The 27,094-nt window shown below is 29.4% G+C and overlaps 6 protein-coding genes across 6 annotated transcripts; all 6 read left to right on the top strand.

Moving 5' to 3' along the window:
- Positions 1-454: 454 nt before the first annotated feature.
- Positions 455-2,160, top strand: PVX_101530 (hypothetical protein). The gene is made up of 2 exons (XM_001614002.1): positions 455-903; positions 1,087-2,160. The coding sequence occupies exons 1-2, from the start codon at positions 793-795 to the stop codon at positions 2,077-2,079; spliced, it is 1,104 nt and encodes a 367-aa protein (XP_001614052.1). The 5' UTR covers positions 455-792; the 3' UTR covers positions 2,080-2,160.
- A 3,066-nt stretch (positions 2,161-5,226) lies between these two features.
- On the top strand, positions 5,227-6,249 carry PVX_101525 (tryptophan-rich antigen (Pv-fam-a); the record flags this gene model as incomplete). The annotated part of the gene is made up of 2 exons (XM_001614001.1): positions 5,227-5,295; positions 5,455-6,249. The coding sequence occupies 2 exons, from the start codon at positions 5,227-5,229 to the stop codon at positions 6,247-6,249; spliced, it is 864 nt and encodes a 287-aa protein (XP_001614051.1).
- Positions 6,250-9,579: 3,330 nt separating this feature from the next.
- PVX_101520 (Pv-fam-d protein) lies at positions 9,580-11,938 on the top strand. Its single transcript, XM_001614000.1, has 2 exons — positions 9,580-10,063; positions 10,269-11,938. Exons 1-2 carry the CDS (start codon positions 9,980-9,982, stop codon positions 11,451-11,453), a joined length of 1,269 nt encoding a protein of 422 aa, XP_001614050.1. The 5' UTR covers positions 9,580-9,979; the 3' UTR covers positions 11,454-11,938.
- Positions 11,939-14,269: 2,331 nt separating this feature from the next.
- On the top strand, positions 14,270-15,611 carry PVX_101515 (tryptophan-rich antigen (Pv-fam-a); the record flags this gene model as incomplete). The annotated part of the gene is made up of 2 exons (XM_001613999.1): positions 14,270-14,583; positions 14,826-15,611. Exons 1-2 carry the CDS (start codon positions 14,404-14,406, stop codon positions 15,609-15,611), a joined length of 966 nt encoding a protein of 321 aa, XP_001614049.1. The 5' UTR covers positions 14,270-14,403.
- Positions 15,612-18,875: 3,264 nt separating this feature from the next.
- On the top strand, positions 18,876-20,813 carry PVX_101510 (tryptophan-rich antigen (Pv-fam-a); the record flags this gene model as incomplete). The annotated part of the gene is made up of 1 exon (XM_001613998.1): positions 18,876-20,813. The coding sequence occupies one exon, from the start codon at positions 18,876-18,878 to the stop codon at positions 20,811-20,813; it is 1,938 nt and encodes a 645-aa protein (XP_001614048.1).
- Positions 20,814-23,996: 3,183 nt separating this feature from the next.
- Positions 23,997-25,256, top strand: PVX_101505 (Pv-fam-d protein; the record flags this gene model as incomplete). The annotated part of the gene is made up of 1 exon (XM_001613997.1): positions 23,997-25,256. One exon carries the CDS (start codon positions 23,997-23,999, stop codon positions 25,254-25,256), a length of 1,260 nt encoding a protein of 419 aa, XP_001614047.1.
- Positions 25,257-27,094: the final 1,838 nt, after the last annotated feature.

Here is a 27,094-nt window from a genome sequence, read left to right as displayed (position 1 = left end):
TTGTTATAAATAGAACACATAGAACAAAAACTTTAATTAACGGAAAAAATATATTCAATAATTTTTCTTTTGTTGTAAATTTTACATATAAGTCACCATGATTCAGTCAAACGATAGCACTTTTCTACTAAAATGACAATTTAGTAGAAAAGTGCTTCATGAATTACCCATTATTTTACATGCAACCCGTAATTTATTTTTTTAACAGTATATAAACGGGTTTTCTTGTATATATATTTTCTACCTATATTTTTTCCATCTATTTGGTTCTATTTCTATATCTCCGTTTCATATATATATTTTTTAGTAATATAAAATAATTCTTTACATGAATAAAAAAAAGGGGGTTTTACTTGTGTCGGTTTTCGAATATTTGTTTTCTACCTTTTTGCTTTTTTTTATATTTTGTAATTTTCACTTTTCCCGCTTATTTTCTAAAAAAATAGTAATTTGTGCACAAATAATATCCCCAAAAAAAAAAAAAGAACAAAATAAATTAACGCTATTTAGTTTGTAACCAAAAATAAAAAAAAGTTATTTATTTTTTTTTAAAATATAAATAATAGGTTATTCTAAACAAAGAATTTATATTATAAATTAAATAATATTAATAATTTTTCTGTTTTTTTTTTTTATAAATTATTAATTGGTTTCTGATTTTTCCATAATTTGTAATTTGTAATTTGTATATTTAATAAAAATAAACAGATAAAAAAAACCTGGCAGTTCTTTAACTGTAGCATTTTTAAAGTATATATAGAAAACATCACCACCATTTTTAAATTCAGAAATATGGAATCTTTTATGAAATATATCAAAAGAGGAAAAATAACTCTTTTTTTCTTCTTTATGAAAATATTTTTGTTCTTTCTCCTAATTACCGCAAAAAATGGATCCAGTTCTGTAAGACAAAGGATAAAAACAAAATAAAAAAACATTCTATTAGACTGTTCTTTCTTTATATTCTATATATGCCTTTATACGTTTCCTATACGCTTCATTTATACATTTTTTATTTTTATATAATAAATGGACAAGCAAATTCATGCATTTTCAAACTGTAATAACCACTTGCTTATTTTGTAGAATGTAAATAAGAAATCCTCCGGTGAAGAAAATAACACTAAACAGGCATTAGGTTTAAGAGTGTCAAGAACATTAGCAAAGGATGGTGCAAATGAAAATGCTGAAGAAGGATTATCAGAAGAAGAGGAAGAAGCTGTAGAAGAAGGAGAAGAAGAAGCTGTAGAAGAAGGAGAAGAAGAAGTTGTAGAAGAAGAAGGAGAAGAAGTTGTAGAAGGAGAAGAAGAAGAAGTTGTAGAAGGAGAAGAAGAAGTCGTAGAGGATGAAGAAGTTGTAGAAGGTGAAGAATACGCAGAAGGTGAAGAACCTGTAGAAGGTGAAGAATATGCAGAAGGTGAAGAACCTGTAGAAGGTGAAGAACCTGTAGAAGTTGAAGAATATGCGGAAGGTGAAGAACCTGTAGAAGGTGAAGAATATGCAGAAGGTGAAGAACCTGTAGAAGGTGAAGAAGTCGTTGAAGGAGAAGAAGTCGTTGAAGGAGAAGAAGTTGCTGAAGGAGAAGAAGTTGCTGAAGGAGAAGAAGTTGCTGAAGGAGAAGAAGCTGTAGAAGGTGAAGAAGTTGCTGAAGGTGAAGAAGTTGCTGAAGGAGAAGAAGTTGCTGAAGGAGAAGAAGCCGCTGAAGAAGGAGCCGCTGAAGAAGGAGCCACTGAAGAAGGAGCCACTGAAGAAGGAGCCACTAAAGAAGAAGCCACTGAAAAAGCCGCTGAAGGAGAAGAAACCGCAGAAAGTGAAAAACCTGCAGAAGAACAACCAACAACATTCGTTGAAACTGTAGAAAAAAAAGTAGAACCAGTAAGCAAACCACCATTTAAACCACTTTTCCCAGTTGACGAAAAATATTTAGAAACCTTAGAAGACATTGCTCAATCGTTTTTAAAAGAATTTCAAGAGGCAGAAGGTAAACGTAAACAAAAGAAAGTAAAAAAAAGAGCAAAGAAAATTACGAAAAAACTTGCAAAAGAATACGCAAAAAAATTTAAATCCAAAAAAAAATAAATGGTTACTGAAAAGATCTAATTCTTATCCTGTTCATTAAGAACGTCTATGCACATAATAACGGTCCCCCTATTTTTATATAATTATAAATTATATAAAATCCCCACATTTTTTTTTTTCATTCATACACAATTATACAATATTTTTTTGGACATATACGCATAAATAAATGTAAATTTTAATGAGAACAAATTATAAGTTTTATCCATTAATATATTGCAATCATAATGAAAGAAGAAGAACAAGAAGAACAACAACTACTACAACTACTACAACAACAACAAAAAAAAAAAAAAACGAACATGAAGTTTCCATATAATGAAGGAAAAACACAAATGATGATACAGGACCAAAAAGAAAGACCAAATGTATTCATAAAAGCATGAATAAAATAACCGCTTAAATTAGGAATGGACTAAATCTGCAATATTGAAGAGCAATAATAAATAAACACCCTAAGTATTTGACCAATTGTACGATTTATATTCACGCGCACATGGTTGTTTCTTAAAATGAATTTAGTTTCCTAGATCATATTTTTGCATAAGAAACGTATATATATGTATACGTATGTATGTTTTTTTTATTATGTATATGTATGCATACATGTATAAATTCATATGTGTAAATGTTGATAGTGCACATGGTTAAGAAAAGATGTTTTGTTTTAATTTATATGTAAAAGTGTGCACGTAAAATCGCATGAACAAAACTTATTAACGAATTAGAAGCAGACATCATGGACTGTGTTTAATTATAATATAAATTGTAATTCCAGAATGTAAAAAACATATTTTAACTTTGTGCCTTCCAAAACATAGACACTAAAATCTATATTTGCTCTATTAAAAAAAAAATCCTTATTAGTCTCTTTTAATTTAAATATTATGAGATGTGTAACATAAATGCACGTAAAAAAAAAGGAAAGGGAAATTACAATAGCATATTCGTATTAATACACTTCTTTCTTTATTTTAATTGCCCATAAGCTATAGAGCAAGAAAAAATCCCCGACATTTGTTGATGAGAGCATAAAATATATTTAGCAACTGGGCATCATCATATTTAACCTTACTTTCTATTTGAAAGATTCTCAATAGGAAATAAAAATTTTGTTCTTAGTAGCCAATAAGTATTCCTATCAGTTGCATATTTTTTCATTCGAATCTTTCGAAAATTAAAAAAATAAAAAAAAAGGAATAATTAAGCCACAGTTTGTTGTTTTTTTTTCACCCTCATGCCCTTTCATAATTATATAAAACGTAACATAGTGTGCATAATTACAAGGAGTGAAAAAAAAAAAGGAATAAATTAATTTCGGTAAGTAAGAAGACTTATACAAAATCGCTACTGTTTTATAAAACAATATGAATAGCAAACTGTGTGCTTGTATAAGTACACATTAATGTATTTTTTAAAAACCCGATTCCCCTTTTTCATTATATAGCTAAATTTAATGAACTATAGAACAGGATAACAGCAAAGGAAAGCCGTGGTTTTTCGTATGCGCCTTCAACCATCACATATAAAAGAGACATTCTATGTGTATCTCTTTATAACTTCCTTTTTCGTATTAAAAAATTCGATATTATTTTATTTCTACTACTCAGTTTTTGTATACCTGTGTTTAATTGTGTCTGAGCAAAATTATTTATTGCTAATGTATTAATGTGCACCCAAAAATGTAATGGCTTTCAAAGCGCTTAACATTACAATTATTCAAGATCATAAGTTAAATAATTTATATTAATTGAAATAATTTCTTTTTTATATTAATTTTACAAATAAAACAATTTTATTATTGTTTTTTTTTCTTTCTCTAAATAAAAATCATTAAAGATTCATTACTTAATTATCGAAATACTATATAAAAAAAAATGATCACTTTTCTTGTTGCTTTTTTTTTTCGTTCTTATCATTTTAAAATATTCCCTACGTTTTTCTTTCATTCCGAAGGAAATGTAATGCAGCCTCTGCAACATTATGATTACTCGATGCACTGATAAGCATTTATATGTACAGCCGTCATATGAACTTAAATGCACCAATAAATATAGCAAAAAGGAGTGGTTTATCATTCGTCATACTTTTGGCATAAAAAAAAGGAAATCCATTCACAGTTAACAAGGCATATGTAAAAGACATGGATGCTGTCTCCCTATCGAGTATTTTATTAAGATGCCTTTGTCAGCATTCCTCAAAATGTGATATACACAAAATGTATGTAAGAATGTATATGTATATATGCATATATTTATATTAGCGCGGGAAAAAAAAAGTTAAATCATCATCCGCCCTTCTGACATGTTTAACAATTTTCATCTAATAATTTTTCACTAAGTGATTCTTTTTCTTTACCGTTGCTTTTATATATTTAATCCCTTTTTCATTAATTTTGTTAAACACAAGAACAAAATATACAACAAAACTGCTAAGCATTAGAAAAATGCGAAAAAAATTATATAAATAATTCATAAATCACTTTTAAAAAAAATAAGCATAATTTTTTTTATATGAACAAAGTTATATTTATAATATATATGCCTACAAGTGAACAAAAGTGGAATATGTTTACAACATGAAGATGTTTTTACGAATGCACTTTAAAAAAAAAAAATAAACAAATACAAAATAATTTGCTAGTGCTCTGTAATCCCATAAATTCATAAAAAAAAAAAATGAATTTTTTTCTATAGAACAAATTTATAAAAATAATATAATAAACAAATAAAACAAAATGTTTTCTTAGTTGTTTTTTTTTTTTTTGTGTCTCATATTCTTGCAACTTTTTAGTCCTCAACAGACAAATTCTAAGTTAAAATAACAAATTTTGTTACGATTAAAAAATTGCATTTCATCGTGTCCTTTATTTCAGTGCTTATTATATACTATATTTTATAATAATAATTCATTGTAATAAAAATATTAATCATGTATTTCTAACCAAATGCAGAATAAATGAATCTATCATTATATATATATGCTTCCACATGAATTTAGCCAAATAAAAAGCAAACGAAAAAAAAAATACGTAAACATATAAATAAATAAACAGCAAAAAAGTACCATTTTTCGAAATTTATTAATAACGCAACATAGCAACCAAATTAATCTTGTCATAAAATATTAATAAACAAATTGAAGAAAATGCTTATTTCTAAGTATCTCGCCGTACTTACCATATCATCTGTCTTCTGTTTAAGAAATAATACCATAGTAAAATAAAAACTGCTTCTAGGCAAATATACACAAAAAATAAGTGAATTCCTTAATTATGTTAACCTTTTGAGTTCATATCACGAACATGTATGCGTACATACGTACATAAGCACATACGTACATACATACGTACGTACATTTTAAAATTTTGTTCAGTCATCTCACCATGGAAGGTGCTTGGCTCTGGACGAAGTGGAAGATGAACATATCGTGAACTTAGATGACATAGAAACGATACAAGGCCATAGTAGTGAATTGGATAACGAATCAAATGACCAATTAAATGAGGAATGGGGTGAATGGCAGTTGACTTTTGAGGAAGAATTTCAAAACTTTTTGCTGTCCTTAGAAAATAATGCAAGCGACATGTTGCAAGAGGAAAAGAATGAATGGGATTACTGGATCGAAAAAATGCAAAATAAATGGTCACGTTTTCATGGAATAATGAGTGAATCATACAAATCTTATATTTATAATAAATCCGCAACATGGACTGAAGCAGATTGGAAAACGTGGATTCACACTGATTGGAAAGATTACATGGAAATAGACTGGCATAGATGGATAAATGATGTCGAATACGATTTAGATAAATTAATAGATGAGAGATGGGAACAATGGAAGACGCACCAAATTATGACATGGTTAATGAGTAATTGGACAGATGAAGAACAGCAGTATATTGATAAGTTAGAATTCGGAAAATATTCAAATAAAAAAGAAATGGAACATTTTGTGAAGAGGTGGAATAAAATAATTCAATGGAAAACAGAAAAATGGGAAAGTTGGATACAAGATAAAGAGGGTTTCATCACAAACATTAAGAACGAAAAATGGTTACAATGGAAAGATGATCATTACTTTTTATTTAATAATTGGAGAAACGACTTTATTGAAGATTGGATAAGTAAAAAGCGGTGGTTGTTATGGAGTGCAGGCAGAAGAAACTGATGTTGCAAAAGTGCTCCTAAACGATTAATTGATGGAATGCAAAAGTAGGCAGGTAATAGGACGTTGTTACAACTTCCCTCCATTTAATTAGGAAAACTTTCATATCAATCAATGAGAAGAAGCAGTGATGGAAAGAAAAAGTAATAAAATAAAAAACAACAAAATAGGACAAAATAGAACAAAATAGAACAAAATAGAACAAAATAACAACTAACAAGGCACACAAACAAACACCAAAAGGTGAAAAGGCCAAGAAAATAAAAAAATCCATGCTGACAATTACATTAAAGCAACTTCGTGTACAGATAGGGAGAATACGAAATATTGAAAGGCTTATACAATCATAAAGAAATTGTTTAGCAAATTTAACATAATCGAAGTAAATCTGAAACAACATTATTTCCTATTTCCATCCTTAATTTTATGATAAAGTAACTCGTACATAAAATTATAACTGCCTTTTTTTTTTTTGACGTTTTGTCCATATTATGAAACCTTCCATTATAATACAAAATATGGTTTACGTCTTGATTCAAACTTTATTTTTTTATGTGATATTTGTTTAGTTTTACAAAAAAATGTTTTTTTTCCTGTCTTTTTGTTTTTCTAATTAGTAATAAATTACGCCTATACAAAATTCACATAATAGGCCAATTATGACATTTTGCTTTTCTTCGCCCTGTGAAGCAACCACTATTAATAAATAATTACTGACATTATTTGTTGAATTTAAAAACTTATAAAAGAACCATTTAAAAAATTACCTGGTTAATTCATAACCCCAAATGTTTTAAATGACTTCTTTGAGGTTTCTTTTTACGAGGCATTCGATCTTTGGTGGCGTATTTGCGCTTTAATGGGAGATGTACATTAGCCAGCGCACGTAAATAACCACATAAATATGTATTGTATATATATCTAACGATTATGTTCATCCTGTTTATCTTTTACATGTGCAACATGAAGTTGCAAAAGGCTATCCATCCATTTTTGATACATCAATTTTTGATAAACCCATTTTTGAAGCAAAATAATTAGACCAAATAAACAGACTACAAGTCACATTCCAAAACAGAGTGAGAAATTAATGAGATGTTTGTACAGCTTTGCAAAATATAGTAAATGTCATTCTAGTGAAGTTGTTTTAAAACGCCAGTCAAAATAACAACATTGGTTGCATTTAATGAGGATTACACCTCTTAACAATTGTTAACAAGAATAACATTACAATTGCGAATAGTAACTTTTATAACGTTTTCCCAAATATGCACTACAGAACGATGGCTTTAAACCAACTGTTGGAGGCACACATATTTTTCAATAATAGTTTAAAGAAAGGAGAAAAATTAAATATAAAATGTATCTTACGTGGCCAAAAAAAAAACCATACATACGTTTAAATCTACAAGGAATATGAAAAAAATTTAATATTCCTTTAAAGCAAATGTAATGATAGTTACCTGTGTATGACTCCCATAATTACAGAGAATTTGCGCATGAATAACGTTCTTTAATAATGCTTATTTTGAACTAAATTTCTTTTTATATTATTGTTTCTACACTAATAATTTTTATTGAAACCTTTTTACATATTTAACATAATTAAATTGTCAATTTTTTAATAAAAAAAATTTCAATATTTACCATAATTAAATTGTCAATCTTTTAATAAAACATTTGTAAATTTGTTTCCACAATTTTTAGGGAACAATTTTTTGGGCTGTTTTTCTTAAATAAGTTTTTTTTTCATAATTTTTTTTATTTTTAATTTTTTACCCTTATAATTTTTTTTAATCGTAATGCTAATTTTTTGTTTTTCCCAATTTGCAGAATTTTTATTTAGCTATATAGGCTAAAAAATGTGAATTTAAAAACCTGAGCTAAATGCAAGAAAGGTTTTTAAAATAGAAAAATAAACACCTGCTGGGGTGGGTGGGTATTATATATAATATAACATATCACATTTACTGTTAGACAATACTTATCTACCAAGATGTTATTTTGTAGCTGCTGATAATATAGTGTATAAAAAAAAAAAAGCTTTTCACGATTAAATTTATGGTTTAGTTAACTAATTTTTATTTTAAAAAATATATAAATAAAAAAGGCTTAATGCGCATAACATATACAATACACACGAAAAATAACATTTAAATAAATGCCAAATTATTTTATAATTTTTTACATTATCTTATCAGCCAATTTAATTTCTAATGTTTCTCTATAATTTTTATAGCCCCTTAATAATACTTTTTTTACAAACATTTAGGTGGTCCGACTGTAAATTATTCTTTTTCTATATTAAACGATACCATTTAACTTTTCCTTTTTTTTTTTTCTATATTAAAACATTTTTTTTTTTTCTATATTAAAATATATTTTTTTTTTTTCTATATTAAAATATATGTTTTTTTTTTTTCTATATTAAAATATATATTTTTTTTTTTTTTTATAAGCTATCCTTTATTGCGCAAAAATAACGCTCACAAAATGAAATTATATAGCTTAAATTTTCACCGTTAAAATATTTCTTTTGCGTATAATATATTATATATTATTGTATTAGGGGAAGGGTGCTTTTTGTCACTCGAAGTTTATTTTAATTTACATGTAAAAATGCAAAATTCATGTTACCCCACCTCTACCCTAATAAAAATATAAGGTTGGTTCTAACTTATTAATATAATAAAGTACCATTTTAATTGCACTTAAAAATAAAAAATAGAAAAAGTAGGTAGAATGAAGCAAACATATAAATTGTAATAATAACATATTTCCACAGTTATCTTGCAAAAATAAAACAGATTAAACTATTGTACAATTTTGTACATCCCTTGTTATCACGTGAATATTTGCTAGCTTTAACATCTCTACATCATACTACAATAAATGCGTTTTATTTTTCACAAGAATTAAATTTTAAAATTATTATTTTCACTTTTCCGTGTTTTTAATAATTTAAAAAACTTTTATGCAGTGCTTTGTCGACTCCCCCGAAAAGAATGAATGCATTCTAAAAATGTAGTTTTTTATTTATTTAATAAAATAATTTTTATGTACATGTAAATTAATGAAACTTTCCTCTTTTTATTTCAATTTTTCACGTAGGTACGCATATAAAATAATATAGGAATTATATATATATTTACATGTATATAAATATATATTATTTTCTAGTAACTAAGCGTTTTTTATTAAACTGTTTCTCTCATATTCACCATATTTTTAGAAATAATTTTATTTATAAAAATAAAATTTTCACTTTATTTACAGTAAATATTAGTGTAAATAAATATTAATTTTGTTTTTTTTTACTATTTTTTATTTTTTATTGTTAAATATATTAAAATTTGCTAGAAATTATACTTAATCACACAAGTTGAATTTTATATTTTTATAAATATATTTTGTAATGTGAAAGATAGAAATAGATATAATTAATAATTTTGTCCTTAAAATTAAACAAAATTAAGTGCATTTTACATCCCCTAACTCCTTGTAGCATAACAAATAAAAAAAAAAAAAAAACATTTAAGTTTTAGATTTAATTAAAGTATAAAAAAAAATAACTAAAGCTCTTTTAAAAACGCTTTATAAAATTATGATAGAATAGAAAATTTAATTTTACTTTATATATAATCCTATTGAATTAATTATTTTATATATCAAATAAGTTACATTTTTACTTTATTATTACAAAAAGAATTCGCAATTTTCCAAAATATTTAAAATGAAAGAAAGCTCGAATATGATTTCCTATATGAAAGTTTTCACTTATTCCCTCTTAGTATGGACTTCTCAATATGCCGATAACGTAGGATATAATAATTAACATAAATATAATTTTACACTTGCATTTTTAACTTTGTGACCTTTTATTTTTAAAATGATAATTTATATTCAAATGTAGAAGTGAATTACAATACATATACACGCATATGTTACCCGTACCTATGAGTACATAAGTACATACGTAGTAGTAAACCCTTTTAACACCTTTTTTTTTTGTTATTTTTTAGTCATCAAATGCCTTATGTAATCCATCATGTGATAAGCGCAACAACAGATTACTGAGCCAAAGCACAATATACACAAGAAGAGATGAGCCATCTATGAGATATAGTATGGAACGTGGATATCATGATGATGAACTTCATAGTATGTCAAGAAGAATGAACAATGCAGTAAAGGATGCTCATTTTGAAAATCGATTTCACGCATTGTCCTCTGAAGATAATTTACAGGGTGGCTTTAATTCTATGATGCACGATGACAATATAAAGAAGAAATTTAATGCAATAATGCGTGAGGGAGATTATCCAAGGAGATATGGTCATTCATACAGGCATCATGACGATTATGATAGAGGATATGATAGAGGATATGATAGAGGATATGATAGAGGATATGATAGAAGGGGTGGTAAACATTATGATGATTATGGCTATCACAGAAAAGAGGGTGGCTTTAAAAGTGTTTTGGGTTTATTAAAGTACGATAGACATTCAGGAAGAAGAGGTCACTCATCAAGAGGTCACTACATGGATAGGGGACACTCTTCTCGTGGTCGATCAAGCCGTAGATCACGCCCTCATGCATCTGAATATTTAGCCCTTGATTTTGATAGACAAGCTCATCATTATCAACAGGATATAGAAGCTCACCAGACCCCTTACAACTTTAACACCTTTGACATTACTCTGAATAGTCACATGCCACTTTTTAATAATGAGGGACCAATAGAAGAACATGAAATTAAACACGTTGTGCAAAAAAAAAGATTAAACAAAAGTGCCCTACAATCCATGTTAGAAAGTTTTATTAAATTCGTGAAAAAATCAGATGCCATGTATGAAACAGAACTCTTAGGTATAATGACAGGTACTACTGGTGCTTATGATGGACAACACCTAGAACAAAAAAAAGATAAAGGATTAGCAGGCATGCTTAAGGATAAATTAACCATCATTTCCCCAGTTATATCCATTGCTATCTTTTTGACCTTGTTCGTTGTGTTTGAGATATTACCTGGTATTGTTATAACATCTATAATTCTCGTTGCAACCATGTTGTACGTATGGTACAAATATAACAAGTGCAAACGTATAAATAAAATGTACGGAGTTTATGACGAGCAGAAATTAATGGAACACAGTGCTAAAAGAAAAATGGCAGCACTCAGAAATTCAAGATACATTAGATAATTTTAACACTCCTTCGAAATTTCTATGCAAAATCCAAGAGTAACAAGAACATTTATTTATATGTCTCTTCATAGTATATGTTTGATGCCTACTGATCATAAATCGCTTGAACCTTATTTTACCATTACTAGAACAAGGCGATGACTACCATTACTGCAACAGCCACCGGAGCAGCCTCACGAACGAGAGAAGCAAAAACAAACTGCAACAGGAACAAGAGAAGCAAAACTAAATGCAACAAGAACAAGAGAAGCCAAACAAACTGCAACAGGAACAGCAACAGTAACACCGACAGCAAATCATATGGTATTATATCTACACACCCCTACATTCGAGTCTTTTTACATTTCAAAGTTTTCATTTACATTTTTAATTTTGTATAATTATTTTGAGAAATTGTACTTTTTGAAGCTCTTTCTGTTTCTTCATTTCATTTTTATTCTTCTTTTATTTATTTATATATATATAATATATAATAATATATATATTTTTAATTTTTTTTTATGTATACTTGTATTAATTCGTAAGAATGATTTATGAGTTTAGTTCATTTATGAAGAGTTCTAATGAAATATTTACATGAATGTAGACAACTACCATTCTGTTAAAATGTATGTATGTATATATATATATATATATGTATGTATATGTGTATGTATATGTATATATATATATGTATGTATATGTATATATGTATATGTATATATGTATGTATATGTATATATGTATATGTATATATCGTTATTGTTGCATGGTGCTTTATTTAGGAATATGATGAAATTATTAATTATGTTTAATTATTATCTTTGTTAAATGAAATATGATTAAGTTCTTATCAAAATGTAATAAAAGAAACAGTTACATACGAGTGCAATTTTACCCCCCCTTTTACATTGCACCCATTTAATAACTAACGAATCAGCTTTAATAGATTTCTATAAATGTACAAATCTTGAATTACATTTTAGGCTTTAAATCGCTTCCTTTTTGCTTTTACCATAAGAAAAGTATTGCCTATTTTGATATAGAATTACTATGGAGGTAATGTTAACCACATAGTCGTTTCTTTAAACGGATAGATACTCTTTGTAGAGTCTTAGACAATTTGCCTTCAGTATTTACTTCAAACCAATTTAATGATGGCTACATTGTGGAGAGGGGTATTTTTTTTTTTTTTTTACCATTTTAACCGCTTAAAATGGTAGTAAGTTTCTTGTTCTTTTTTCTCTTTCTTTTCTCTCACCATTTTACCATTTTCTCATATTTCAGTTTACACAAATAATTATACTTAAGCAAAATGGCTGCAGAAAAGCGCTATCTTATATATTATTTAAAAAAAAAACCTTTGTTGTACCATTCCAAAAATATATTTATTCGAATTTGTTGAATAACAAGATTTTGCTTACAATTTGTGGACTATAAAAAAGAAAAAATTCCATTTTTCCCCAAAGTGCACTTTATTAAGAATTATAATAAATAATTTATCCCTTGCCTTAAGCAAAATTATTCAATTAAGATTCATTTTCCTCCTTTTAGAAAATAGACCAAATTGATGCCTATTCGAAAAGGTGTTCAGAAATTAGGAGCATAAAATATTGTGCATTCTTTTTTTTAAAACATAATCAGAAAAGTTCTAAAAATAAAAAAAGATGAAGAGTATAAAGGAGACTAGCAATCCGATCGGAAGAGCCTAGCAAACTTACAAAAAGGTGTAAGCCGATGTAAAAAAAGAAAAAGAGATATTCCAAATGAACCACAAAAATAGCAACCCAAAATAATACGGAGTGATAGCACTTTATACATAATGACAAAACAGCTTTTACTTTAAGCACATATATCTGATACACTTATTTGGATTAATTTATAAAAAACTTTATCCATATATTTTATGATCCATTTTCTTCCATACGTAGAGAAACAAAAAACCACATTTGATATATTTTTTCCTTTTATGTGCGCTATCTATAATTTAGAGCTTACTCCCTTTTAGATGGAATAAAAAATAAAATTTTCACAAATAAAATGCAAGTCTAAAAATAAATAAAATTTTAAGGAAAAACACAAATGTTTCTGGTAAGGTGAAAACGTCGTAGTTGTCTCAACACGAGTGAATAAAAATATATTATTATGTGTAGCTACTTAAATGGGTGAGGAACTGTACTAACTTTTTTATAGAATCTAAGCAAAATACTACATATAAATGGATTATTTTTATACATCGACCACGCATGCATGGTGCGTATCCGATGCATGTATTACTGCCTTTCACGCAAAATAATAAAGAAGTTATTATATACTTTTTTTACCTACTTATTTTTCCCCTTTTTCACAGCAAATTCTTTTGCAGAAAAAAGCTCGTCAAATTATTGCGAAAAATAATTATGTTTCGGTAAATGGCTAAATAAATAGTAGTAACTGCAACTTTTGTGCCTTATAACACTCTTAAATTAAAATTTTCAGAAAATCAATTATAAAGGCGAAAGCGTCTCAGCGACTCAGCCCTTCACGGCTCTATCGTGCCCGTTTTTGTCCTTTAATTTTTCGATACCGCTTTGTTTAATATATATATATTATTCATATATACATATATACTATATACATATTTAATGGCTGCTTCTTTGCGCCACGTTAGATTTACTTGCGAACGTATGTGAATTGTAATGCCCCTTCTCCAAATGAGTGTTCGCCTTAGTGCTGCAATAAGAATATTTAGAAATGCAGGGCGACCCGGAAAACTTGCACAAATATCCATGTAGCTATTTAATTGCTAACCCCATCCCCAATTATTACTATTATTTTAATTAATATTATTTTTTACCCATTCGTTTATTGTATTCGATTTAGTGGGATTATTCATTTATTCGCTTGTTCGGTTATGCGGTTTATTTGATTTTGTTTTTTCCCCACGTGCTATTATCTTTTTTTTTTTTTTTATTAAACTTTTAGCAGCATGGAACTAAATGAGGATCCAACTTTTATGAGCCCCATACGAGCATTGCTTAAAAATGCAACTAACATAAATAAGGAAAGCATACTGTCACAAATTGACGCGCGTTCCTTTGTTCCTTACATATATGTCATCATATTTACCCTGGGAGCTGTTCTTCTCTTCGTAAAGCGTTTCCCCCAGGTAAAGGAAAACAAACGAGAATAAGAAAAAGCAAAAAAATGAAAAAAATAGTGAGAAAAATGACAAACTGCGAGCGAAAATGAAGAATCTACCGCGCTTTTTTGCAAAGCGTATAAATATCTGTGCCTGTAGATGCTTGTTCATATTTACATGCTAAAAAAAAAAGAAAAAGGCGCAGTGATTTCTTCTCAACTGCCACGTAAAAATATACTTCATAAAAAACTGCATTTATCACCTTGTAGAAAAAAAATGATAATATACCACAGCTCCCGCAAAAAAAAGAATCACACAAAGAAATCGCCCTAGAACAGGGACTAATTGAAAAGTCAGAAGAATTGAAAAAGTACGCATGGAATAACTGGTTTATGAAACTGCAATCAGACTGGAAATATTTCAATTCGGCTCTCGAGAATGAAAAGCAAACATGGTTTGATGAAAAAGAAAAAGAATGGCAAGAATGGCTAAAGTCTATGGAAAACAGATGGACACATTATAACGAAAATATGGACGCAAAATTTAAATCGTATATTTTAAAGAATTCACAAGGTTGGGATGATAATCAATGGGAAACATGGATTAAAAATGACGGAAAAAAATTTATGGAAACGAATTACCATAAATGGATTGATGAAAATTATTCCAATTATAATGCTTGGGTTGTAAAACGATGGGAACAATGGAAGAACGAAAAAATTCTCACCTGGTTATTAAAAGATTGGAGACGTAACGAATTTGAATATTGGTATAAATTTAAAAATATGACCTTACCAGAACCATTATATGAAAGAGCAAAAAATAACTGGAATAAATGGAATAAAAGGTTATCCAAAGAAAAAGAACAGTGGAAAAAATGGGTTGCCGCAAAATATGAGTTATATGAAAACAGTGAGTGCAAACAATGGAAGAAATGGAAAGATGATAGAGAGGTCTTGTTTAACAATTGGATAGAATCATTTATCAACACGTGGGTAGCAGAAAAAAAGTGGAATGTCTGGATTGAGGAGAAAAAAAATGCAGCCACTTCCTGAGCAAAATTTTTACCAAAAAAATGATCATATGAAATGAAAGCATTTCTATTTCTATTTCTATTTTTCTTTTTTTTCTTTTTTTTTTTTTACCATCGAATAACATTTTTATCAATACTTAAAAAAACACATCTGGATGAACATTAACGGAAATACGCTAACTGGAATGCATTATCATATTCAGCTTTGTAGAGTTATTAAGGTATGATCATCCATGTAACATTTACCCCTTTGTCGCATTACGAACCTTTTTTATGAACAAAGCCAAGGGAACCCATCAGTAGCCAAATCAAAAGGATAAATTAGTGTTCTAAAATATGAGCTGAAAATGAGTTCTTCACATAAAGTAGGAACCCACATGTGCATATAACGTTTCGTTATTTTGCCATCCACTTACATGTAATTGTGTTACATAGGTTCTGTTGTTACGGTTGAATTTGTTTTCATGAAATTTTTTTTGGTATAGAAAAATTGTATTTTCCTTAATAATTAATTTTTTTTCTTTTTTTTTTATCGCTCATTTTATTTAATAAAAATAAAATCAGAACGAATGCTCTACTTTTTACAATTAGACATTTAAATTTTACCTGTACATACAGAGTCATATTTACAAGGATGTTGTCTTAACGGTTTAAAGGGTATATAAATTATAAGTGTCCAATTTTATTTCCTGTGCTTAGGCATAAAGTGGAATGTAATATAATACAATATAATATAATAGAACGAAATAGCCAGGGCAACGAAAAATACATTGTTAAACCCTTGGTGGGGCGAATTCCATTTGAAAGCAAAACCCAATAATTAATCAGAAAATTACTACTTAAAAAGTACCAAATAGTAAAATACATCCGCTACATTTTATCTGTCCATTTATTACTCGGGCTAATATAATAACTGTCTTCCACACGAATCATTCATTAACGGTGTTAGATTATGTATTCTGTTATTATTCCCATTTGTATTTAACTATTATTCTATTTCGATGAAACATTTTCCTCCCTTTTATTTGCTTCCCCCAAATTCCATAATATCTTTTGCCCTTATAAAGATATCCCCTACTATGGAATTAATATATTCCTACGTTTCATTTAATTTTTGGCACCATGTGGAATAATCCCCATAAGATGGCTTTGCGCTTAATGATTTCATTCGGTGCCAATTCGTATGTTTATTACGTACAAAAATGGGCCTATCAAACGTAACATCCATTTTTATTATTATTTGCATAAACGGCAAAAAAATTATCATTCATTAAATAATATACAATGCTAAAAAATGATATCTTCATAATGATCCAAAAGATTGTCCATAACGAAAATATGTCTACTCCTTTCTTTTCATTCCTTGAAATAATTATAGAATAATAAAGTTGTGAAAGCAAAGAACAGGAAGAAGAAAAAGAAGAAGGAACAAAAAAAAAATCGCTCAAACGCCAATTTTACTTTACTTTTATTTGAACTAATTTCCTTGTCAAGTGTTCATTATTTATATATTCTAAAAATAAAATCCATTTTTTGAGTATTTTTAACGGAAGGAAAATTTTCATTTAATATAATTAAAAAAATAAAATCAAATCACATGTAAATAACTAAAGAAATAAATGATAAATAAATACATCAATTAATATAAACAACAGCCAAATTATCTTGTAAATGTTTTAAAATATTAAAAAGTTAGAAAGTTAGAAAAACTCTGTGATTCATTGAGTTTATCAATACTTTCCATACTATATGAGAAACATAAATAAAATGTTTATATATGCGCACGTTAATGTATATTTGTATATTAAAAAACGCTATGCCCCCGTGTTTTTTTTTTTTTTTTCAATTTTTATCTTCTTTATTTTTTTTTCCTCATTATTTTTTAATAAATGTTTAAATAATTTATGTTATAAATAATTATTTTGTATAACTCTTCTTTCAGCACTTTTTGCCATAAGGAAGATTATTCTATGTATATATATATATATATATATATATATATATATATATATATATATATATATATCAGAATTCTACATTGTTTTTGCGAGAAATTATTAAAATATTTTGCGGACGAAAATGATTCATCGGGCATGCGAAAAATGCTTCTATTTCTGCGCAAATATGGATAAATATTCTTGTGAATTCATGAAAACTTTTATGAAAACGGGAATTCATTATGCATTATGCTAACCGTACAGATAAAACTAAGATATACATAATTTTTTATGTACAAGGATGTATTTTATACATATGCTTATATATACATATATGTACATATATATACATATATATGTATGTATTTATTTATGTAAATGCCTGATCATTTATAAATCAGTTGATGCTTTCTCTGCCCCAATACATATAAGAAATTTCTTTTAAAACGAAGGGGAGCATAAATTGTTTTAACCAAAACAGTGTATTTATGTTATTAAAAATGTACAACTGTACATAAATAACAAATGCTACACTAACAAAGTTTCGATAAACCAAAGTTTTGAAAAACCGAAGTTTTTTTTTTTTTTCCTTTTTTTTATGGTTCCCTGTTTGTCTTTCATCCAAACGACTGCAAAACCGAAGGAAGAAGTTTACCTTAAATAATTCGTTTATATCGTAAATGCTGTGTATTTTTCATTTTGCAATATAACAGAAGCTTAAACAAAATAGGAGTCATCAAGACATTTGACAGTTACAATTTCAGCGGTATTTATTTTCTCATTTTCTTGGAACATATTAGAGAAAAGTGCACTTATAATATTTCCTCCCACGAATAAAATTAGATAGACGAAATATGAAAAAATCTACAAAGAGGATTGCAAATTGTATTAAAACGTTTTGCGAATTCATTTTGTTGAGGAAGCCTTATCTCCCGACTAAAAAAAATATACAGAAATATGGAGCAGATTCAGGATATACAAAAATATAATGCAAAGAATGTCGCATCGTCGTTAGGGGAAGTTAGAAATAGCCATTTATTGTCATTTGTACACGAAAATTTTTTTGTTGCTTGCTTATATATCACCCTTTTTGTTATGTCCTCTAGGATTCTACTGAAGACTTATTATCCGGTAAGTTGAAAGAGGTGCACGGAAAATGTGTGTATGTATAAGTACATGTCTACATATGTAGCATATGCAGCATATGCAGCATATGTAGCATATACAACATGGGCATACTTTCGATTCATTTTGTCCTTCCAAATTGATCTAAAAAGCTCATTTTTTTTTTTTCTTTTTTAAACCATTTTCAGCCAATGCTTCAACATGCAAAAGAAATTTACATACTTATGAAACATGACTTAAATAATGGAAAAGAAGAGAGAGAAGAATTTATGAACAAGGTCACAGGATACCTGAGAACGTGTAGGGTTTACATATTGAGTCATCTTAGTACCATTCTAGGAGCAACAATTAAAAAATTGAAAAGTACCGACGAAGGTGTCCAAAATGTACAAGGAGATGCAACACAAGATAATTTGCTAAGTGCATGTCATGATGATGAAGATTATGAGAACGGAGACGATGAAGCTGATGAAGACGTTGATTTCGAGGATAACGAGGATGACGGTGAAGAGCACGATGAAAACGAAAATGATGCTATGGAAAAAGGGTCCAATGATGGTTCCTTGACAAAACTTAACATTGATATGAAAGGTGAAGGATCAAATGACAGCCTTGCTAAAGTTGATTTGGAAAATGCACCGGAAAATAAGCCAAATGATAGCTTTACAAAAGAAGGTGAAGAAGATATGACCAAAGAAAAAACTGATGAGAAATTTATGAAAGATACCGAAGATGCCAATAAACAGGGAACCGCCGATAATGACGTAAAAGAAGATATAATAGAAAAAAAAAATGAAAAAGATAGCATCACAAATGAACAAGTAAAACATGGCGAAAATGTGACAATAGAAAGTGAAACAAAAGGACAATCAAAATCAGAAACAGGTGAAGAATTAAAACGTGAAAAGGGTGGACCGTCGAAAAGTGCAACAGGGGAAGCAACAAAACGTGCAACCGGCGGAGCAGCAAAACGTGCAACCGGCGGAGCTGCAAAACGAGCAACCGGTGGAGCTGCAAAACGAGCAACTGGTGGAGCAGCAAAACGGACAACTGGTGGAGCAGCAAAACGGACAACCGGCGGAGTAGCCAAAAGTGACGCCAGCGGAGTAGCCAAAAGTGACGCCAGCGGAGTAGCCAAAAGCGACGCCAGCGGAGTAGCCAAAAGTGATGCCAGCGCAGTAGCCAAAAGTGATGCCAGCGGAGAAGCAAAACGCGATACGACGGGGGTTCCTAAACGTGAAACAGCGGGGCAAGAGAAACTCCAAACAAACGGACAAACGAACGACAAGACATATGAAGAATTAATGAATATGACACAGGATACAAATGCCGGAACAAATAATGATATAACGAAAAAAATCCTAAACTTTAAAAATATAATTTCAAAAGATAAAGAAAACGGTGAAAAAGGTGTAAATGTTGATGAATCAAATAAAGAACTAACAGAAGAATGGAAAGTTAATGAATGGAATAAATGGATGCGTCAGTTAGAAGAACAATGGCATTTTTACTTTATAACTTTGGAAACCAAAACAAACGACTGGATGAAACAAAAAGAAGAAGAGTTTAATACATGGTTAACAGAAATGGAAAATAAATGGATGAGTTACAACCACAATTTGGATACAGAATATAACACTAATCTTTACAAAAAATATTTAACGTGGGATGAAACTGACTGGAAAACATGGATAAAAACAGTTGGAAAAAGACTAATAGAAGAAGATTGGGTTAAGTGGATAAACGATCATGAATGTAAATTGAATGAATGGTTTAACGGTGACTGGAACCAATGGAAATCCTTAAAGAATTTTAATTGGGAAATGAATGAATGGAAAAGTGATGAATATGAACGCTGGGCAGAATGGCAAAATGGCAATTTGACCCTGTGGCTAAATAAAAAAAAAAAAAAAAAATATTTAACATGGAAAAACAGAATCGAAAGGGAAAAGTCAGAATGGGACAGTTGGGTACGAGCAAAGGATGATTTAACTTTAAAAAGCAAAACCTGTAAATGGATAAAATGGAAAAATGAAAAACGATTATTATTTAACGATTGGGTGGAAAACTTTATAAACACATGGATCAGCAGGAAGCAGTGGAATTCATGGGTTATAGAGAGACGAAATTTACTTTCCCGAAGGACATCGTCTTCATATTAATATTCGATCCAATCAAAATTCTTAATAAAAAGAAAAAAAAGTTATCACTTTATCATGTATTGTTAATTTGTAATATCCTTTTCGAACTTTTGCTGAAGAATAGGGTCATAAATTAACAGAGGAATTATGAACAAGTGGCAGGGCTTTGCCCCCCCCAAAAAAATGCAATTTTTCAATTATCCTATTTTCCTTACGAAAAGGATACTCGTATTTCCCCACAAAGGTGAATGTCATACAAAAAAGTAAAAGGAAAATTGTTTGAAAGCGAAAAATGAAAACGCATTTTCCTTAAACTTTAAGGAAAAAATAAAAATTATGAAAACGTCATGCTTAAATTGGCAACTAGTATGTTCATGTTCACAAAACATTAAAGAAAATTATTTTAAGAATTTTTCTGTATTTTCACATGTGCATATATTAAAATAGATATTCCTTTACTTAATTTTTTTTTTTTTTTTATTGTTTGTTCATAGAATATGTTTTTAATGTTGAGAAAATGAGTCTCCCAAAAATTATTAAAATTTTTCTTTTTTCCGTTTTTGAAAATATGTCTTTTATACATTGTCAATCCATACAGCAAATAAACATAATTATTTGAATTTTTATAATGTTTGTTTTTAAAATGTTTACATATTAGTTACTCTGATTAAGTAATTAATTGGTATAAATCTCCCCTTCTTGAGTAGTAGTATGGGGGTTGCAATAAACGAAACTTTTTCCATTTTTATTCTTTTTTTTTTTGTCACCTTTGTAATTCTGCTATGGATAAAAATCCAAGTAGCTTACGTGCGTTTAAAATGAACACCACACACACCAAAACGAAACGAAACGAAACGAAATAGAAGTTAAATTATTTATTAATTCGCTATTAAAGAGCATTGCAAATACTTCCCTTTTGTTGCTCATCGCTTTTTAAGCTTCAAAATAAGAAGACTCGCGAGTTTCGTGTAAGTTTTAAAACCCCCGAAAGTCAGAGCAAATAGTAGCGGGGAATTTTCGAAAATGTCGTTAGGAATCTACGACCAAAATATTGCTCGAATGTGCTCCAAAAGAATACACGAAACGATATAACAGTAACATGGTATTGCCAGCATATTTTTAATGCACTTTATTTAATCCATTACTTTTTAAACACATGAAATCACAGATTGATTCTTTTTCTGGTTTCAAATAGTAGCTGAAGGGAAATGGGAAAAACCTTAATTTTCAAGTCGTCAAAGGCACCTCCTAGACAAACGTTACGCATGTGCAAGTAGGTATGCGTGTACATATACATATGTGCGTATATGTGTGACACCCCAAACGGGTAACTCACTTCCAATTTGTTCTGCGTACAATTTTTGTTATGCAAATGGTTGATTATGGAAAAGTTAAAAAAATCTCGTTTGCTAAGAAAAACGAAAAAACCGCCAATTTTGTCATAAAATGCACACATGGGAAATTCAAAAAAGAAAAAGTCTGAACATTTTTATTACAAAGTTTCAATTCCAAATAACCCTACAACTTATACAACAGTCAACCACGAACTCTCAAGCTTTTTACTTTTCAACATTACTCCAAATTAGCACGCGTGTCTGCAATTAAACATGGGTATATTTTTACCCTGTTTTTACTGCGCATTATTGCAATTCCGTTCGCACTTCATTTAAAAGAATTTTTTTTAACTTGCTGTTTTTGCGCTAGCCACTACTTTTCTCTATTTTTTTTTTATCTCTACGCGAAAATTTCGGGTGTGTGCTAAATTCCACACAAAGCACGCAAAATCGTGCATTGCGAGAAATTCTAAATTAGAAAATTGCTCATTACAACACCAGGAGAATTGCGAAATGATGTAGATGATTCAATTTTGCAATTAATTAAATATGGGGGGAATGAAATGGTAAATTATTTCACGGCATTCCTAAAAGAAAAAAATATATAGCACTCGTTAATCCTTTCATGTTCCATGTTAAGCGTTATTTTCCCAAGAAGAAAACTGCGCGTATGTAAATGTGTGCACGTATTCAGCTGTGCGTGAAAGTGTGTGTGGAAGTATGTGTGGGAGTATGTGTGAAAGTATATATGAGAGTATATGCGAGTGCATATGTGAGGGTATTCATCACCGTTGCTTTACAATTAACGCAATTTACATTATCGTTTCATGCATTATATCGGGCGCGTTACCACTGTCAAAATTAATTTTCAACATCCTACGTGGTAGACAATATAAGCTTTAGCAAAATTTACACATTAATGATTTTCTAAAATTAATTAAATTTTTGTTTAAAAAAAAAAATTAATTAAATACACCCCTCTTTTTATTAATAAATGGTGAAATAATGTTAATGTGCGTATATTAATTTTTTTTTTTTTTTTTTTTTCGCAACAACGTTACTACCAGAATGGTAAAGATTGCAACCAATAAATGTTGCGATGAATATTTCTAGCATATTTATAAATCGAATTCGATCGAAATTGTTTTAATTAATAATATTTTTGTGTCCATTAATTTTCGACAATTGGCAACTTTTTCAATAGCAACCTCTCTCCACTCACACACACAAATATATATATATATACATGCATATATGTATGTATGTACACCCCTTCGAACAGAATTTCTTTTAAAAGCTTACGACTCTTCGCGAACAAAAACTCAGAAAATGCGCAAGACAACTTACAACAAAACAACCGCTAAATATTCAGGGACATGCAACAGCACATCGAATCCCCCCTCTGCAGCAACTCACTTGTCGAGTGTAAAGGCACACACCATGAAATCGAAAAAAAACAGATTCCCCTTTTTTATTAAAATTTTTACCTTGTCCCTTTTAATATGGACATATAGGCACGCGGATGAGGTAAACTTTTATCACTTCATTTAGCCATTTATTCAATTTGCCTGACTGCACATTTCCACTTTTGAAGAAAATATCATAAACATTCAAAAGTATGCACTTGTGTGAGTAATTACTTAATATGTCCCCCATTTTTTAGCCCAACTGTGGTAAATCTTTTCATAAGGCGCACAACGAAGGCAACACGGTGAAAGGAACACTCGGCAGATCCTTAAGCAATGTAGATTCATTATTACAACAGGATTATAAAACTTTAAAAAAAAGATACAACGAATCACTTAAAGATTATGACAGAACTCACCAAAATAAATCGAACACATTATTCTTTGATGACCATCTGGAATATATGTTTGATTTAATAAAAAATGATGATAACATTCAAAAAACACTCGATGCATTGAAACATAATAAGAAAGTTGAAAAGAGATTTAATACATTAGACCATGGAAGAAATTTTAACAAACGAGATGAATTATTCGCACAGAATGACGCTTTTGATAAAAAAAACGGTGCATTATATCGTGCAGGTAATGATAAGAGAAGTTATACCACATCAGATTACACAGGCAATGCTAAAAGGGGGCATGCCTCTCCAGCATATGACTCTCACTATGATAGGAAGCCAAGCAAGGGAAACTACACTGATAGTCTTGGAAGGCGAAACAGTTCATACAATTATAGCGATAACTTTGAAAACGAATTCGAAACACATGATTACGATAAGCATTTTAAAAAAGTGTACGACACATTCAAATTTGGACAGAATTTTCAAAAGGGATATAACGCAGAAAGAGCATATGATAATACTCCAGAAATGCTTAATACATTAGAAGAAAAAGACTACGCTAAGAAAGAGCCTACTAGACTAAACGACCACCATAAATTAGAAAAGCGGTTTAATACATTCGAATTCTATGATAAATTGGAAGAAAAACCCAAGGCAAAGAACTGCTATTATTACTGTGAAAAGCTGCTTGATGAATTAAAGCATGACAGAAATTTTCAACAACTACTTGATGTTCTAGAATATGACGACAATTTTGACAAACTGCTTAATATACTAAAGAGTGATGCACGTGTTGAAGAAATATTTGACTCATTAAAACGAAATAACGCTGTTAAAAAAATACTTTACATGTTAAAACATGATGATAATACATCATGGAAAGAGAATAAAACACCAGCGCGAAAGAGAAAGTATAAGAATAAATTAAGCAAAAATCCAAGATCCATCGTATCAACGATATGTAAATTTTTAAAAAATATTGATGCCAAAATTGAACAAGAAATTTTAAATTCATTTGAAAGTTCCCCTGCACAGAAATACAGCATCTTTGAATCTAACAACAAGCAAAAAAATATGATAAAAAAAATTCTTAAAAAATTAAAAGTTTTTTCTCCGGTTTTATTAAGCGCTATCATTATAGCTATAGTGGTTGTTTATAAAATAAGCGCAGCTGTTTTTTCACTCTCTGGTATTTCTTTTATCATATTAATATACATCCTGTTAAAATATAGGAAATGCTCACGCTTATGGAATTATATCAAAGAAAGGAAGGACGACCCCAATACATTACACTATTATGATTCTAAAATAAACTTTTAGAAAGTGTATAATTTCTTATTCTTACAGTAGTTATAATTTGTCCAAAGCATTACACGTTGGGCGTGCATTCCCCGGCACACAGACAGGCAAGCATTCATTAGCAACCTTTTGAATTCCACACTCTATCCTTTTTATTTTATTATTATTTTTAATTCTTTTTAATAATATTTCATAACTGTGCGAAGCAAAGGAACCATTAACATTCCCACTATTTGTTTTCCATGCCAATTTTTTATAAAGGGCACACAACCGAACGTTTTTAAGTTAGTCTGTTTATTTTTATATATTTTTTATTCATTTAAGCTCACGTTTGTGCATTACATCACTGTGAGAGCTACTAATCTTTTTATATGCTTTAATTAATATATTAAACCCTTATTGATGTTGTGACAACAAATAAAGGAGATCCATTTTCACTTAAAAAATACGTGTCTTTTTTCGTTACAGTGGTTTAAAAAATGTTTGTCAACAAATTAAGATTTGTGTTGTATGCAACATGTAACATGTAACATAGAATGTAAGAAGAAAATGACACCTCATTTGTTAGAAGCAAACATGTGATTTTTTTTTTTTTTTTTTCCATCCTATTTTATGCCTACTATGCAACAGAGACGATTTCACCGTAAATGGATTAATAACTTATGTTTAACTACACCACGCATAATGTACCACTCATAATACATTACACTAAATGTATCACGTTTAATCATTTTTAGCATAACTTGGGGAGCGATCCAACGCCCCGTCTAGGAAACAATGCTGTCTCCGCATTCTCTCGCATACAGTACTAACATAGTGAGTATTTCCTTTCCAGCGATCTTCATCTTTGAGAGGTTTTTTCTTTTTTTCTATCTCCCCGTGTAACTATAGAATCTTCTAACAGATCCACCTTCTTATCGGGTAGAGATTATTATTCATTCTATGCACTTCGGAATATTAACACATATAACTCAATCCCATTTTATAAAACAAAATGGAGAGCTCTTCCGAAACAGAGCACAGTAAAAATTCAATAGGAACACGTGCTCTTCATATCCCCTTTTCCATCAACATATTTTATTCTTCCTCACCCGATTCGTATTCATAATCATATTCAGAATCAAAATTTGGGGGAGTCCCTATTACTCTTTCGTTTTCTTCTGACTCCACGATGGTTCTCCATCTTTTCTTCGCTCTCCTTCTATTGGATGTGCGCATTTTTCGCTATTAAAAAAACAAAATAAAATGAAGAAATTGTATGTAAAATGTAATTACGTCATATTAGGAAACATTTAACAAAAAAAAGAAGAAACCTTCAGAATTATTATGTTGTGTGTTCATATAAAGCTTTATAAAAGTTTTATCTTACCCTATGCTTTAAATACGAATAAAAAAAAAATCCCAAAACTAGAAGAATAACTGTGAAAGCGACATTGCTGTAGGTAACACCAGAGCTGCTTTCCCAACCTCTACACATTACAGGCGAGAAACTTTCATTTCCAATATCGATAGAACGATATGATGGCTTAAACGTAGAAATTATACGATTAAACCATTTGCCAATTCCAAACATGTCATACGTCTTCTTTTGGTACATGCATTCATTCCTGCACTCGACCTGAAGAAATGTTTCTTCTATATTTTGAAGTGAACATTTATCAGAAAGGTTGTAGACATCCGCATAATTATAAAAACCGTTGGATACAGATTTCGCATTACCAAGAATAGACTCCTTTTTATCTGCCACATATTGAGCGTACTCTTGACATTTACCTTCGCTAAAATAATTCTTTAAATTATTTTCATAGTAATTTCTATTTTCACAAAAATCATCAAGTTCCTTCCTCTTATGCATATCC

The sequence above is a fragment of the Plasmodium vivax genome, chromosome 14 (assembly GCF_000002415.2).
Source record: "Plasmodium vivax chromosome 14, whole genome shotgun sequence".
Lineage (NCBI taxonomy): Eukaryota > Apicomplexa > Aconoidasida > Haemosporida > Plasmodiidae > Plasmodium > Plasmodium vivax.
Note: the sequence above shows the minus strand (reverse complement) of the source record. Positions and strands in the feature narration are given on the sequence as shown.